Source organism: Pseudophryne corroboree, chromosome 5, assembly GCF_028390025.1.
Source record: "Pseudophryne corroboree isolate aPseCor3 chromosome 5, aPseCor3.hap2, whole genome shotgun sequence".
NCBI classification, from domain to species: domain Eukaryota; kingdom Metazoa; phylum Chordata; class Amphibia; order Anura; family Myobatrachidae; genus Pseudophryne; species Pseudophryne corroboree.
In genome coordinates this window covers 155370611-155387716 of record NC_086448.1, presented here as the reverse complement: position 1 = coordinate 155387716, position 17106 = coordinate 155370611, and the positions used below count along the sequence as shown (strand labels likewise).

The 17106-nt window shown below is 47.6% G+C and overlaps 1 protein-coding gene across 1 annotated transcript in view; it reads right to left on the bottom strand.

Moving 5' to 3' along the window:
• WDR48 (WD repeat domain 48) overlaps nucleotides 1–17106 on the bottom strand; it is a 264189-nt gene that overhangs the window by 33144 nt on the left and 213939 nt on the right. The window contains exons 13-15 of the mRNA XM_063921834.1: nucleotides 6468–6564; nucleotides 6063–6158; nucleotides 5826–5934 (exon numbers count right to left, since the gene is read on the bottom strand). Of these exons, the coding sequence (XP_063777904.1) occupies nucleotides 5826–5934; nucleotides 6063–6158; nucleotides 6468–6564 (302 nt within the window). The remainder of the gene's footprint in view (nucleotides 1–5825; nucleotides 5935–6062; nucleotides 6159–6467; nucleotides 6565–17106) is intronic.

The window sequence follows — 17106 nt, the reverse complement described above, 5'->3', positions numbered from 1 at the left end:
TTCTTAAAATCAACTAGGAAAAATATTAGGACTTTCGCATTTTAAAATGTTCAATTAGTTTTGTGTTCTTCCCGCGTCTATATTCCCTGCCTTCCTACAGGGAGGTAACTTATTGTTCCCCTATTAAATTCAGAAAAAAGGAGATACATATGTATACAAAAATAGGATTTTAATTACCTACCACTAAATCCTTTTCTCGTAAGGAATATTGGGGAATTAGTACGATGGGTATAAACGGGGTCCAAAGAAGCCGGTGCACTTTAAATTTCTTCAACTGGGTGTGCTGCTTCCTCCCCTCTATGCCCCCTCCCACAGGCAGTTATAGGTAAAATAGTGCCCAAAGGAGAAAGGACATACTTGAGAGAAGGAACATAACAATGAGTGGTGAGATTCACACCCCAGCACACCAATAACATTATCACGACCAGCAACGGCTGGTAACAAAACAGCAACAGCTGAACAGGTAACCATATAAGAGAGAACCTGCAGAAAAAAAAGTCAACGCACTGAGGCGGGCGCCCAATATCCCTTCTGGACGAGAAAAGGATTTACCGGTAGGTAATTAAAAACGTATTTTCTCTAGCATCCATAAGACGCCTGCAGCACTGCCTGCTCAAACTGGGTATCCTCTTTGGCCAGAGTATCAAACCTGTAGAACTTCACAAAGGTGTTCTTTCCCGACCAGGTATCAGCTCGGCAAAGTTGCAAGGCAGAGACTCCACGGGCAGTCGCCCAGGAAGACCCCACTGATCTTGTAGAGAAGGCCTTTAAAGACTGGAACAGGTAAGGCTACCAACACATAGGCCTGTTGGATAGTTAGCCTAATCAAACGAGCAATAGACTGCTTAGAAGCAAGGCAATCCTTTTTCTGCGCATCACATAGCACGAACAAGGAATCAGTCTTTCTGATCAGAGCCGTTCTCTTGACCTAGATCTTCAAGGAGGACCAGAAGTGCCAGTACTTGACGGAACCACAATAGGTTGGATTCAAGTGGAACGCAGAGACGACCTTCGGCAGGAACTGCTGCCTAGTCCTGAGCTCCGCTCTGTCCTCGTAAAAGACCAAGTAGGGACTTTTACACGATAAGGACCCCAATTCTGAGACATGCCTAGCAGAAGCCAGGGCCAATAACATCACTGTCTTCCACGTAAGATACTTCTCTTGTACAGTCATCAGAGGTTCAAACCAGGAGGACTGTAGAAATTCCAACACTCAAACCAGGAGGACTGTAGAAATTCCAAAACTACATTCAAATCCCAGGATGCCGTGGGCGGCACAAAAGGAGGTTGTTTATGAAGTACCCCTTGCAAGAAGGTCTTAACTTTTGGCAACACTGCCAATTTCTTCTGGAAGAAAATTGAGAGAGCTGAAATCTGGACCTTAATGGAACCGAGACGTAAGCCCTTATCCACACCAGCCTGCAGGAAAAATCCCAAGTGGAACTCCGCGGGCAGATACATGCGTTCCTCACACCAAAAGACATATCTTCTCCAGGGATGATGATAGTGTTTTGAAGTCACAGGTTTCCTGGCCTGAACAACGGTAGCAATAACCTTCTTAGAAAGGCCCTTGTGAGCTAGGATGTTCCGCTCAATCTCCATGCCATCAAACGAAATCGCCGTAAGTCCGGGTAGACGAACCGTCCTTGTTGAAGATCTCTTCTCCGTGGTAGAGGCCAAGGGTCTTCGACGGACATGTCCAGAAGATCCGCGTACCACGCCCTCCGAGGCCAATCCGGGGCAATCAGAATTGCCTGGACTCCTTGATGCCTGATTCGCTTTAGCACCCTTGGGAGCAATGGAATCGGAGGAAACAGGTAGACCAGCCGGTAAGGCCAAGGCGACATCAGTGCATCTACTTCCCTCACCTGAGGGTCCCTGGTTCGTGAGCAATACAAACAAAGCTTCTTGTTGAGTTGAGAAGCCATCATGTCTATTTGTGGGCAGCCCCACCGGTCGATGATCTGCTGAAACATCTGATGATGGAGCCCCCACTCTCCCGGGTGTAGATCGTGACGACTTAGGAAAACCACTTCCCAGTTGTCTACTCCAGGAATGAACATTGTGGACATTGCTCTTGCATTTCTTTCCGCCCCAGAGGAGTATCTTTGATACCGCTCACATGCAGGCCCTGCTTTTTGTCCCTCCTTGCCGATTGATGTATGCCACTGCCGTGGCGTTTCCCGACTGAACTTGGATCGCGTGATCCGTGGATCAGAGCATTATAGATTGCCCGAAGTTCCAGAATGTTGATCGGAAGTAGGGCTTCGTGGGCTGACCACCTGCCCTGGAACTGAGCCCTCTGGGTGACAACTACCAATCCCCTCAGAATCGCATCAATCGTGAGGAGGATCCAGTCCTGAATCCCAAAACTTCTACCTTCCAGTAGGTTGGAGGACTGAAGCCACCACAGGTGTGACATCCTGGCCTGAGGTGACAGCCGTATGATCCGGTGCATCTGAAGATGTGAACCGGACCACTTGCTCAGGAGATCCAACTGAAATGTTCTGGCATGGAACCTTCCATACTGGATTGCCTCGTATGAGGCTACCCTTTTCCCCAACAATCTTATGCAAAGATGGATGGATATTCGAGGTGGCCGGAGTACCATTCGGACCATCTCCTGAAGTGTTCTCATTTTGTCCTCTGGGAGGAACACTTTCACAGTATCCAGCAACATTCCCAGGAACAGGAGCCGCTGAGTTTGCTCCATGTGGGACTTCTGTAAATTGAGGATCCACCCATGGTGTGACAGAAGTTGAATAGTGCGGTCTATATGGAGCAATAAAAGCTCCCTGGATCTCTCTTTTATCAAGAGATCGTCCAGATAAGAGACAATATTGACCCCCTGGACCTGGAGTTGGAACATCATCTCCGCCATCACCTTCGTGAACACCCTCGGAGCTGTGGACAGGCCGAAGGGTAGCGCTAGGAACTGGTAGTGTTCGTTCAGCAGGGCAAACCTCAGGTAAGGCTGGTGAGGTGGCCAAATCGGGATATGGAGATAGGCGTCCTTTATATCCAGTGAGACCATGAAATCTCGTTCTTCCAGGCTCACAATCACTGCTCGCAAGGATTCCATCTTGAACTTGAAAACCTTTAGGTAAGGGTTCATGGATTTTAGATTCATAATGGGCCTTACCGAATCGTCCGGTTTCGGTACCACGAACAGGTTGGAGTAGTAAGCCTTTTCCAGTTGTTGCAGTGGCACTGGAACAATGACTTGGGACTGGACCAATTTTAGTTTGGCTTGTTGCAGTGTAACATCCAAAGCTGGTAAGCTTGATTTAAAAAATTGTTGGGGAGGAGCGCCCCCGAACTCCAGCATGTAGCCCTGAGAAATGAGGTCCTTTATCCAGGTATCCTGGCAGGAGCTTTCCCAGATGCGGCTGAAGTGACACAGCCGAGCTACAACTTTGAAATCCCCTCGGGGTGGGGAGGCACCGTCATGCTGAGGCCTTAGTGGAAGCTGGACTGGTGCTCTCCTGAGAACCTGCGATTGCTGGTTTTCTTGTCTTACCTCTGGTGTCTCTAGCCGCATTGGAGGCACCTCTAGCCCTAGATCTAAATCTGTTAGACCGAAAGGACTGGGTAGACGGCCCCGGGTAGGAACGTCTACGCAGGCGGGGCCAGAGGGGAGAAACGTGGATTTCACCGCAGTTACTTTAGAAATCCACGTATCCAAATCCACCCCGAAGAGCCAATCCCCTGAAAAAAGGAGACTCTAAGCTGTGCTTGGACTCTGCGTTCGCTATCCACTGATGCAACCACAAAGCTCTGCGCGCCGACACTACCATAGCAGTGGTCCTAGCATTAATACTGCCTATCTCCTTGTGAGAGTCACACAGGACGTGTGCAGTGTCCTGAATGTGTTTTATGAGAGTCACTGTAGTGACCAGGGATATATGCCCTGAGAGGCCCTCATGAATTTGAGTAGCCCACGTATGGATGGAATGAGTCATCCACCAACCTGCTATGACCAGTCTTTGTGATATAACTGCTGCCATGTAGATAGACTTCAGTGTAGTCTCTATTTTTCTATCCCCAGAGTCCTTTATGTTAAAGGAGCCCGGAGCTGGCAGTACCGCCTTTTTAGATAGGTGAGAGACTGATACGTCAACAGCCGGGGATTCCTCTCAGATTATCCTGCATTAAGGAGAAAATGGGAAAGTGTGCAAAAACAGTCTTGACACTTGGTATTTTTTATCTGGATTTTTCCAGGCTAACTTAAAACAGGTCATCTAACTCTGCAGATTCAGGGAAAGTGACACTGAGTTTGTTCTGTGTTAAGAAAAACGACTGCTGTGCCGCAGAGTCCTCTAGAGGGAGTTTTAACACGTCCCGTATAACTAGAATGAGGGGTTCAATATCATGTTTACAGTAAACAACACTTATATACACATACACACAGACAGGTAATACAATAGCAAGCCTACCTTAGAAGGAGAATTCCCAGTAACAGGATGCAATTCCTCCCCCTCCTCCTGTGTCTCAGCAGAGTCTGTGAGTAAAGCAGGTAAGCCATGCTTTTGTGGACCTGAGCTAGAGAGGGGGGCTCCCTTGCAGCTAGGTCTGCAACAGCCTGCTGCAGTTGTTGAGTTTTTTGAATATTAGCAGTGAGCTGAGAGGACATACTTGACAACATGGATTTTATGGCACCAAGCCAGGAAGGCTCTTGACCCTCCCCCCTAGCCCCCTCACTGAGTTGTGAGGACTGGCTGCATTGTTCACATGATATGGAACCAGATGTAGAGGGAGAGAATCTGGTATGACATACACTGCATAATTAGTGTTTTACCATGCCCAAACAGCATACCAAAAATAATAAAGTTTAAAAAGGAACCAAAGAAAACTCTCTGGAGCATGTGTGTGTGCATCCTTTCCTGAGGGCACTTTTTTCTAAACTGCCTGTGGGAAGGGGCATAGAGGGCAGGAGCCAGCATATCCAGTTGAAGAAATTTAAGGTGCACTGGCTCCTTTGGACCCCATCTATACCCATCATAATAATTCCCCAATATCCCTAATGGATACTAGAGAAAATGGTCTGATCTTTCATTGTGCAGAATAGAATTTCAGAACCAGTGTCCATTCGACAGCTTGTTTGTTTTGGAAATCAAATCACTGTTATGTTCCAGGTAGGCAGATGACACTACTTGTAGGCAGACTATCGTAAAGACGCTCCTGTATGCAGGAACAGGAACCCTGGCTATAACATAATGTCAGCTTACAACGATCGTTCACCATGTTGTAAGTTACTATGAGAGGTAAATTAAAACATTTAGCCAATTTACGATATTTCAAACTTCTATTGCTATGTTTTAAAATACTAACATTTATCAATAACCAAAAAGGATTTATTTTAAAGCACTAACATATTATGGAGGACTATACATTGAGTAGGTTATAGGATACATGTAAAAACCTGCAAGTTGCAGGCAGCTCTAAAATGCTGTTGATCTAACTTCTAGATTTAACACAGCAATTTATTTGCTAAGACCTGCCTGGTTTTTACCCCCTTTTTTGTTTTGTGGCTTTAAATCTAGTGGCTACCTCACAGGATGATATATAGATTCCTTTGAAATGACAACATACAATCACATGAAATAAACCAAGCAACATATTTGGTGGGCCTGGTTTAGTCCTGGCTGTGGAAGAACCATCTCCTGTCACTAGAAGCTGATCACACAATAGGCAAACCCCTACAACAGATATACTGGGGGGCAGTGCAGAATGAAAAGAGGAAAGCACAGAGTAGAAGAGGAAGGCTATAAAGAACATAAGAACCCACACAGCTATTTTCTTATTTCCCCAAAGTTTTTCTGTACCTGAAAAGAGTACGGCCCCCGGCTTCACCAAAGATAACCGGAGTATGTGGTGGCACTTGGAAATAGCCATTGCCTTTCTGTATCCTATTTTCCTGCTCGCCATTTGCCACTGCATAACAAACACACGCAAGGCAGTCATTGGAGAGATTTGTTTGGATCATTTCTTTGATTGCTTCTATTCTACAGTCTGGTTGCATAAAACACAATGCAATCTGAGATGGGCACAAGGTCTCTTACCATGATTGACTTCATTTTCCTCCTCCTCCATGGGGTTGATATGAGTTCTTGGCCAGAACTCTAGTAATGCTTGTAACAAGAGGCCCCCGAGGTTCACTGCAAAATCAATTGTCCAGTTTACTCTAGAGAAAGCTCTCACCACCAAATATGTTCAGTCACATCTATCTTTGTCAAGATACAGGAGAACAGGTAACATCAATGCACCATCAACGGTAAAAAAAAACACAAACAAGAAAACAAGGAGTGTGGATCATATTCATCAGACATTGTTACTTTACAAATAAAAAATAAAATGTACAGGACCCCAAATTACTTTGATGGCTTCACGAACTAAAACGGTCTTATTGCTTAGATGTGGCTCTGGTAATGGTCTAGCCATGATCAGTATTTTCGATGACATCTTACATTTTGGATCAGACCCATCAGGGCTGCTGAATCCGGCGTCCTTTGCGGATACCCACGCTGCAAAGCAGTCGCTCTCATCCAGGGTAATGGTCAGCATCTGTCAACAAGATACCTTGTCAGATGTGAGGGGTACTAGGTGCATTTAAACATAAAATAAGGCATTAACTAAGGTTACAGATATTTTTCTACTGTCAGCAGTAATATCTTGCTACAGCCTGCATATACATTTATTACTTTAATGGCCTATTAACACGGTAATATGCAAACAGATTTAGCGCAGAAGCCCCATATAGTATGTAGGCGATTCTCCCCTTTGGTGGTGCGTATAATAGGATTTTAATCCTTTTTTCGTAGTCCGTAGAGGATGCTGGGGTCCATATTAGTACCATGGGGTATAGATGGGTCCACCAGGAGCCATTGGCACTAAGAGTTTAACAGTGTGGGCTGGCTCCTCCCTCTATGCCCCTCCTACCAGACTCAGTCTAGAAACTGTGCCCGTGGAGACGACATACTTCGAGAGAAGGAAACACACAGATAGTGGCGAGAATCATACCACCTCACACATACAAGGCAAATCTGTCCAGCATGCCAGAAAACTCAGCAACAGCTGAAACAGCACTGAAACAGTAAAGAACGCAGAACTTACCTAGGAACCAGGCAGTACTGAAGCAAACAACCACAGCAGGATAAAGAAGCGCTGGGCGGGCGCCCAGCATCCTCTACGGACTACGAGAAAAGGATTTACCGGTAGGTAATTAAAATCCTATTTTCTCTTACATCCTAGAGGATGCTGGGGTCCATATTAGTACCACGGGGATGTACCAAAGCTCCCAGAACGGGAGGGAGAGCGCGCAGGCTCCTGCAGAACTGCATGACCAAACTTAAGGTCATCAGAGGCCAAAGTATCAAACTTGTAAAACTTAGCAAACGAATTTGAATCAGACCAAGTAGCTGCAGGGCAAAGCTGTACAGCCGAGACACCCCGGGCAGCCGCCCAGGAAGAACCCACCTTACGAGTAGAGTGGGCTGATAAAGCTAAATATTTATCGTATATAAAACCCTTTATGAGGTCTAAGAACACTGTACGCTATTTATGTATGGAGTACCGTAAGGGTACGCACTTTGCGTAACAATCGCTTAGCCGTAGTCGAGACGCTCAAGCGTCACGTTCGCTCACGGCCAAGAGATTACAGGTAGGCACGCTATTGGCTGCCGACTAACGTAATGATTCGCTATAGCGTAGCGGACGCTCGGGACCACGAGGAGATCACCAGCGGCGCTGACGCTCACAATGTTAAACCTTTATATCTAAACCATAAACGGTGTATTATGCAGTAAAACCTTAGTGTAATGATAGAGTGTAAATGCAACACAGTGTAACCTTATTAACTTCAAAGCTGTTTGAGCGTCACCGACGCTCTGAGAGTACTTAACACTATAAGAAATACACAGATACCTGGGCTTAGGGTCTAACGCCTTATATATATATTATGGATGGTATGCTTGCAAAAGAATAATACAATACAATTATACACTACCAATATAACATAGACTAACTAACCAGATAACTGCACAGGAAATACAATACAATACAATACAATTACGTTTAAGGGAAAATAAGAGAGAAAGAGGAGAAGAGAGAGAGAGAGAGAGAGAGAGAGAGAGAAATGGCTCACCATAACAATACAGACAATATGATTGCAGCGAAGCTTACACATGTGAGGAACAATCGCTGCGCAGTTATTCAATGCTGAGAATCTTTGTGGAGAAAATACTTGACCTTACCCATACTGGCAGTCCCTATATACACAACCCTACAATACCGCATGGGACAGAAGCTAGACTCCATTTTATTAAAGCTCCCATGATTCCAAAGACTGCACCACATGGTTGAAAGGGGGAGGGGAAAATACCCGGCAGCAGCCATTTTAGATTTGCAGGTCCAAACACATGGCACTCTCTGCTACACCACAATCACATAGCAGAAGACACAAGACTCCATTTTATTCCAAAATGTCCAAGCCTCAGAACAATGCATATGTTCTGATTTTACAATTCCAAACCATCTAAATCACCTTTCACAATTTCAATCCAACTTCCTAGAACCATCTTATTCACTTTCACATTCCAAACAACTTCCTAGAACCATCTTATTCACTTTCACATTCCAAACAACTTCAGTATCTCAATAACCAGAGCATATTCATCACAAGACCAGATCACAATGTAACCACACATCTCAGCCTGCCATTGCTACCAGCACATGTTCAAACGTAACTGCATGGTGGTATTTATGATTAACAAGATATATTATAACTAACCAGCACAATCTATTTTAAATCACCATAGGCAAACAAATACCACAAGTACAATGCTACAGATTGTCTACTGTTCCAATTCATCACAGACTTCACAGAGTGTCAACACAAACACCCAACAATCACACAACCAAGTTACAATATCCTATTTAATCCAGCACCATTGACCTTAAAGCAATCTCTGTCTATATTTCCTTATCTAGCCATGTGAATTCAATACTTAGCCTTTAGTTTGTAGGTCAGTCCTGGGGATGTAGCCGCCATGCTGCTGGGTGCCAGGTAGCTGTGTGAGTGAGTGAGTGAGCCCTGTGATCTCCAGTGGGTATATCATACCCTCATTCCAGCTGTGGGGGTGTGTCAACAACAAGATGTGTGTGTGTCCCTCACAGCATGTGAGCCAGCTGCATCAGTGGCCTTGGTTATGCAAAACAATGGGTGATGACCAACACATTCCTGTCTTGTGGGAAGCTATTGTTTGGCGAATACTATCTCACTGTCCACTCTCAGTTGAGACAATGACATCTCAGCAATCATTCTTCTGGAGACAAATCCGGCCCCATTGGTAAACACAGGTGTTGGCCCTCCTCATTGAGTCTCAAAGCTCAGTGTAATTAAAGGCTATTGTACTCCGTCTGCAGGAAAGATACTGATTTGGAATACAATTAATCTTCAATTACTATTCCTGTGCTTACCTATGCATAACACCATGTGAAGCCCTCCCAACATGCAAACTATTGTTTGGGGGATCTCTAAGGTCAAAGAGCCATTTGAGACCCACTGATACCTGCTGGACTCAGGGGAATATTAACTTATAAAATACATTATTTTGATTAAATTATGTAACGATTGAGTCGCACGCTACGAACACATAAACTCTACCGTAAATGCGCACACCGTGCGCCTGCGGGTGCACGCAACTGTGAGTATGCGCACGTACGGGAGAGCGTACGCATGCGCAGCACGGACCTGTGTGAGGTGCAAATATGGTAGTGTGCATAGAGATATTTTTCTGACTTTGACAGGGCCTTAACAGATTTTGGACACGGCAATCCTGCCGTAGAATATGCATGCTGGATGGTGAACCTGATCCAGCGGGAAATCGACTGCTTAGAAGCAGGACACCCAATTTTCTTGGGATAATAGAGGACAAACAGAGTCCGATATTCTGTGAAGTGCCGTCCTCTTCACATAAATCTTCAAAGCCCTCACAACATCCAAGGCCTTTGAAGCAAATGAGGAGTCAGTAGCCACTGGCACCACAATAGGTTGGTTGATATGAAAAGCTGACAAAACCTTAGGAAGGAACTGTTGACGAGTCCTGAGTTCCGCCCTATCTTCATGGAAGACCAGATAGGGACTTTTACAGGACAAAGCCCCCAATTCCGCCATTACGAGCCAAAGACAAGGCCAACAAAGTTAGCGCCTTGCACGTGAGAAACTTGATTTCAGCCTCCTGTAGAGGCTCAAACCAATCCGATTGCAGGAAATGTAACACCACATCAAGATCCCTTGGCGCCACAAAGGGAGGCTGGATGTGCAGAACCCCTTTCAAAAAGGTCTGAACTTCAGGGAGGACAGCCAATTGTGTTTGGAAGAAAATGGACAAAGCCGAGATCTGGACCTTGATGGAGCCCAATCTCAGGCCCATATCCACACCCGCTTGCAGGAAAAGGAGAAAACGTCCAAGTTGAAACTCCATCGCAGAAAATTTCTTGGATTCACACCAAGACACACATTTTTTCCAAATTCGATGGTAATGTTTAGACGTTACCCCCTTCCTAGCCTGTATCAGGGTAGGAATTACCGCGCTCGGAATACCCTTCCGAGCTAAGATCTGGCCCTCAACCGCTATGCCGTCAAACGTAGCGGTGGAAAGTCTTGAGAAGCGAACTGCCCCTGCAGTAGAAGATCCTCCCGAAGCACTACGGACCTTGGATCTTCCAGCAGTAGATCCAGCTGATCCGCGTACCAAGCCCTCCTTGGCCAGTCTGGAGCAATGAGGATTGCCAGAACTTTTGTTCTTTTTACAAGATGTAGAACTCTTGGAATTAGAGGAAGTGGAGAGAATACATACACTGATGTGAACACCCACGGCGTTACCAGTGCGTCCACCACCACTGCCTGTGGGTCCCTCGACCTGGAACAGTACCTCCGCAGTTTCTTGTTGATGCGGGAGGCCATCATGTCTATGTGAGGAACCCCCCACCAACCGGTTACCTCCTCAAACACCTCCGGGTGGAGGCCCCTCTCTCCTGGATGGAGATCGTGTCTGCTGAGGAAGTCCGCTTCTCAGTTGTTTACTCCCGGAATGAAGATTGCTGACATCGCTACAGCGTGCCTTTCTGCCCAGAGGAGGATTTTTGTCACCTCTGACATTGTAGCCCTGCTCTTCGTTCCGCCTTGTCGGTTTATGTAGGCCGCTGTGGTCACGTTGTCCGACTCCACGTGAACAGCCCGATCCTGTAGGTGTGCTGCTTGAAGGAGGCCATTGTATACGGCTCTTAGCTCCGGGATGTTTGTCGGAAGAAGGGACTCCTGACTCGACCACCTTCCTTGGAAGGTCTCCCGTTGAGCGACTGCTCCCAAATCTCTTGGACTTGCATCCGTGGTTAGAAGGATCCAGTCATGAACTCCGAACCTTCAGCCCTCCAGGAGGTGTGGTAGGTAGGAGCGAAATCCTGGCTTTCGGAGACAGAGGTATCCTCTGATGCATGTGTAGGGGAGATCCCGATCACTGGTCCAAGAGATCCAGTTGAAAGGATCAAGCATGAAACCTTCCGTACTGCAGAGCCTCGTAGGAGGCAACCATCTTCCCCAGAAGGCGGATGCGCTGATGATCCAACACCCTGGCAGGCTTCAAGACATCCCGGACCATGGTTTGAATCACCAACGCTTTCTCCACCAGTAGAACCACCCTCTGCACCTCCGTGTCGAGGATCATCCCCAGGAAAGACAGCCTCCTTGTCGGCTCCAGATGAGACTTTGGAAGGTTCAGAATCCAACCGTGCTCCTTGAGCAGATGCGTTGTGAGAGCAATGGATCTCAACAACTTCTCCTTGGACGATGCCTTGATCAGCAGATCGTCCAGATATGGAATTATGTTCACCCCCTGCTTGCAGAGAACCATCATCTCTGCCATCACCTTGGTGAAGACCCTCGGTGCCATGGAGAGACTGAACGGCAGTGCCTGAAACTGATAGTGATCGTCTAACAGTGCAAACCTGAGATAAGCCTGATGCGGCGACCAAATGGGAATGTGGAGGTACGCATCCTTGATGTCCAGGGACACCAGGAACTCCCCCTCCGTCAGTCAGGAGATAACTGTCCTCAGAGACTCCATCTTGAATTTGAAGTCCCTGAGATAAGGGTTCATAGATTTCAAGTTCAGAATTGGCCTTACTGAACCATCCGGCTTTGGTACCACAAAAAGGTTCGAATAGTAACCTTTGGTCAACTGATGAGGTGGAACTGGAACAATGACCTCGGACACTATCAATTTTCGGATAGCTTCCAGTAGAATAGCTCTGTCTGCTGGCAAAGCCGGCAAGCCTGATTTGAAGAATCGGTGAAGTGGGAGAGTTTGAAACTCCAGCCTGTATCCCCGGGATACAATATCCTGTATCCAGGGGTCCAGGCCAGACGACACCCAGACGTGGCTGAAATGCCAGAGTCTTGCTCCCACCTGACCTGCCTCCAGGCTTTGCGGTCCACCGTCATGCTGAGGACTTTGAGGTACCAGAAGTAGGCTTCTGGTCCTGGGAACCTGCGGGAGCAGGCTTTTTGGATTTGGCACGACCACCTCAAAAGAAGGTGAGAGAGAGCTTGTTCTTTCTAGGCCTAGTGGGCTGAAAGGACTGTGACGTGTTGGGAGTAAAAGGCTTCTTCGTAGCCGATGCAGCTGAGGGGAGAAAATAAGATTTTACTCACCGGTAATTCTATTTCTCGTAGTCCGTAGTGGATGCTGGGGACTCCGTAAGGACCATGGGGAATAGACGGGCTCCGCAGGAGACTGGGCACTCTAAAGAAAGATTTAGTACTACCTGGTGTGCACTGGCTCCTCCCTCTATACCCCTCCTCCAGACCTCAGTTAAGGAAACTGTGCCCGGAAGAGCTGACATTACAAGGAAAGGATTTTGGAATCCAGGGTAAGACTCATACCAGCCACACCAATCACACCGTATAACTTGTGATAACATACCCAGTTAACAGTATGAACAAACAACAGAGCATCAACCAAAGGATGCCAATATAACATAACCCTTTATTAAGCAATAACTATATACACGTATTGCAGAAAAAGTCCGCACTTGAGACGGGCGCCCAGCATCCACTACGGACTACGAGAAATAGATTTACCGGTGAGTAAAATCTTATTTTCTCTAACGTCCTAGTGGATGCTGGGGACTCCGTAAGGACCATGGGGATTATACCAAAGCCTCCAAACGGGCGGGAGAGTGCGGATGACTCTGCAGCACCGAATGGGCAAACACAAGGTCCTCCTCAGCAAGGGTATCAAACTTGTAGAATTTTGCAAAAGTGTTTGAACCCGACCAAGTAGCAGCTCGGCAAAGCTGTAATGCAGAGACCCCTCGGGCAGCCGCCCAAGAAGAGCCCACCTTCCTTGTGGAATGGGCTTTCACTGATTTCGGATGCGGCAATCATGCCGCAGAATGAGCCTGCTGAATCGTGTTACAGATCCAGCGCGCAATAGTTTGCTTTGAAGCAGGAGCACCCAGCTTGTTGGATGCATACAGGATAAACAGCGAGTCAGTCTTCCTGACTCCAGCCGTTCTGTTAACATAAATCTTCAAAGCCCGGACCACGTCCAGCAACTTGGAATCCTCCAAGTCACGAGTAGCCGCAGGTACCACAATAGGTTGGTTCAAATGAAACGAAGACACAACCTTTGGTAGAAATTGCGGACGAGTCCGCAATTCTGCCCTGTCCATATGAAAAACCAGATAGGGGCTTTTACATGACAAGGCCGCCAATTCTGACACACGCCTAGCCGACGCTAAGGCCAACAGCATGACCACTTTCCATGTGAGATACTTTAGCTCCACGATCTTAAGTGGCTCAAACCAGTGGGATTTCAGGAAACCCAAGACCACGTTAAGATCCCAAGGTGCCACTGGTGGCACAAAAGGAGGCTGAATATGCAGCACTCCCTTAACAAACGTCTGAACCTCAGGCAGTGAAGCCAGTTCCTTTTGAAAGAAAATGGATAGGGCCGAAATCTGGACCTTTATGGATCCTAATTTTAGGCCCATAGTCACTCCTGACTGTAGGAAGTGCAGGAATCGACCGGGCTGGAATTCCTCTGTAGGGGCCTTCCTGGCCTCACACCAAGCAACATATTTTCGCCATATACGGTGATAATGTTTTGCTGTCACGTCTTTCCTAGCCTTTATCAGCGTAGGAATAACTTCATCCGGAATGCCCTTTTCCGCTAGGATCCGCCGTTCAACCGCCATGCCGTCAAACGCAGCCGCGGTAAGTCTTGGAACAGACAGGGCCCTTGTTGTAACAGATCCTGTCTGAGAGGCAGAGGCCATGGGTCATCTGTGAGCATTTCTTGCAGTTCCGGGTACCAAGTGTTTCTTGGCCAATCCGGAGCAATGAATATTGTTCTCACTCCTCTTTTTCTTTCAATTCTCAGCACCTTTGGTATGAGAGGAAGAGGAGGAAACACATAGACCGACTGGAACACCCATGGTGTTACTAGTGCGTCCACAGCTATCGCCTGAGGGTCCCTTGACCTGGCGCAATACCTGTTTAGCTTTTTGTTGAGGCGTGACGCCATCAGGTCCACCTGTGGCAGTTCCCACCGATTTGCCAGCAGCGTGAAGACTTCTTGATGAAGTCCCCTTCTCCCGGATGGAGGTCGTGTCTGCTGAGGAAGTCTGCTTCCCAGTTGTCTACCCCCGGAATGAACACTGCTGACAGTGCTTGCATGTGATTCTCCGCCCATCGAAGAATCCTGGTGGCTTCTGCCATCGCCACCCTGCTTATTGTGCCGCCCTGTCGGTTGACATGGGCCACTGCAGTGATGTTGTCTGACTGAATCAGCACTGGTTGATCTCGAAGCAGAGGCTCCGCTTGTCTTAGGGCGTTGTATATGGCCCTTAGTTCTAGGATATTTATGTGCAGACAAGTCTCCTGACTGGACCACAGCCCTTGGAAGTTTCTTCCCTGAGTGACTGCCCCCCATCCTCGGAGGCTGGCATCCGTGGTCACCAGGACCCAGTCCTGTATGCCGAACCTGCGGCCCTCGAGGAGGTGAGCACTCTGCAGCCACCACAGAAGAGACACCCTGGCCCTGGGTGCCAGGGTGATCAGCCGATGCATCTGAAGATGCGATCCGGACCACTTGTCCAACAGATCCCACTGAAAGATCCTGGCATGGAACCTGCCGAAGGGAATGGCCTCGTATGAAGCCACCATCTTTCCCAGGACTCGCGTGCAGTGATGCACCGACACCTATTTTGGTTTCAGGAGGTCCCTGACCAGAGTCACGAGCTCCTGAGCCTTCTCCTCCGGGAGAAATACCTTCTTCTGGTCTGTATCCAGAATCATGCCCAGGAAGGGCAGACACTTCGTAGGGATCAGCTGCGACTTTGGAATATTCAGAATCCAGCCGTGCTGCCGCAACACTTCCTGCTACGCTGATCAGTAACTGTTCCCTGGACCTCGCCTTTATGAGGAGATCGTCCAAGTATGGGATAATTGTAACTCCTTGCTTCCGAAGGAGCACCATCATCTCCGCCATCACCTTGGTAAATATTCTCGGTGCCGTGGACAGGCCAAACGGCAGCGTCTGGAATTGGTAATGACAGTCCTGTACCACAAACCTGAGGTACTCTTGATGAGGCGGATAAATGGGAACATGCAAGTAAGCATCCTTGATGTCCAGAGACACCATGAAATCCCCCTCCTCCAGGCTTGCAATGACCGCTCTGAGCGATTCCATTTTGAACTTGAATTTCCTCAGATAAATATTCAGGGATTTTAAATTCAAGATGGGTCTGACCGAACCGTCCGGTTTCGGTACCACAAACCTAGTGGAATAGTAACCCCTTCCTTGTTGAAGGAGGGGACTTTTACTACCATCTGGTGGAGGTATAGCTTGTGAATTGCCGCCAGCACCACCTCCCTTTCCATGGGGGAAGCTGGCAAGGCCGATTTCAGGTAACGGTGAGGAGGCATCACTTCGAATTCCAGCTTGTATCCCTGAGACACAATTTGTATAGCCCAAAGATCCACCTGTGAGCGAACCCACTGGTGACTGAAATTCCGGAGACGCGCCCCCACCGCTCCTGGCTCCGCCTGTGGAGCCCCAGCGTTATGCGGTGGACTTAGTGGAAGCCGGAGAGGACTTTTGTTCCTGGGAACTAGCTGCATGGTGCAGCTTTTTTCCTCTACCCCTGCCTCTGGCAAGAAAAGATGCCCCTCTGACTTTCTTGCTCTTTTGCGAACGAAAGGACTGCATCTGGTAATACGGTGCTTTCTTCGGCTGTGGGGGAACATAATGCAAGAAATTTGACTTCCCTGCCGTAGCAGTGGAAACTAGGTCCGAGATACCGTCCCGCAAAACCTCCATGTGTTTTTTTAGAGTCGGCATCCCCTGTCCATTGCCGAGTCCATAAGAACCTTCTGGCAGAAATGGACATTGCGTTAATTCTAGAGCCCAGCAGGGAAATGTCCCTCTGGGCATCGGGCATATATAGGACAGCGTCCTTGATATGTGCCAGGGTCAGTAGAACAGTTTCCCTGTCCAGGGTATCTATCTCCTCCGAGAGATTATCAGTCCATGCTGCTACAGCACTACACATCCAGGCCGAAGCAATTGCTGGCCTCAGTAGAGTACCAGAATGTGTATAAATTGACTTCAGGATAGCTTCCTGCTTTCTATCCGCAGGATCCTTTAGGGCGGCCGTATCCTGAGGCGGCAGGGCCACCCTCTCAGATAAGCGTGTCAACGCCTTGTCTACCCTAGGGGAGGATTCCCAGCGTAACCTGTCCGTTGGCGGGAAAGGATACTCCATCAGTAATCTCTTGGAAATTACTACCTTCCTATCAGGGGAATCCCACGCTTTTTCACATAATTCATATAATTCATGTGAAGGGGGAAAAGTCACTTCTTGCTTTTTCTCCCCATACATATAAACCCTCTTGTCAGGGACAGGGTTTTCCTCTGATATGTGCAATATATCCTTCATTGCTATAATCATGTAGCGGATGGCTTTAGTCATTTTAGGCTGCAACTTTGCATCATCGTCATCGACACTGGAGTCAGACTCCGTGTCGGCATCTGTGTCAAC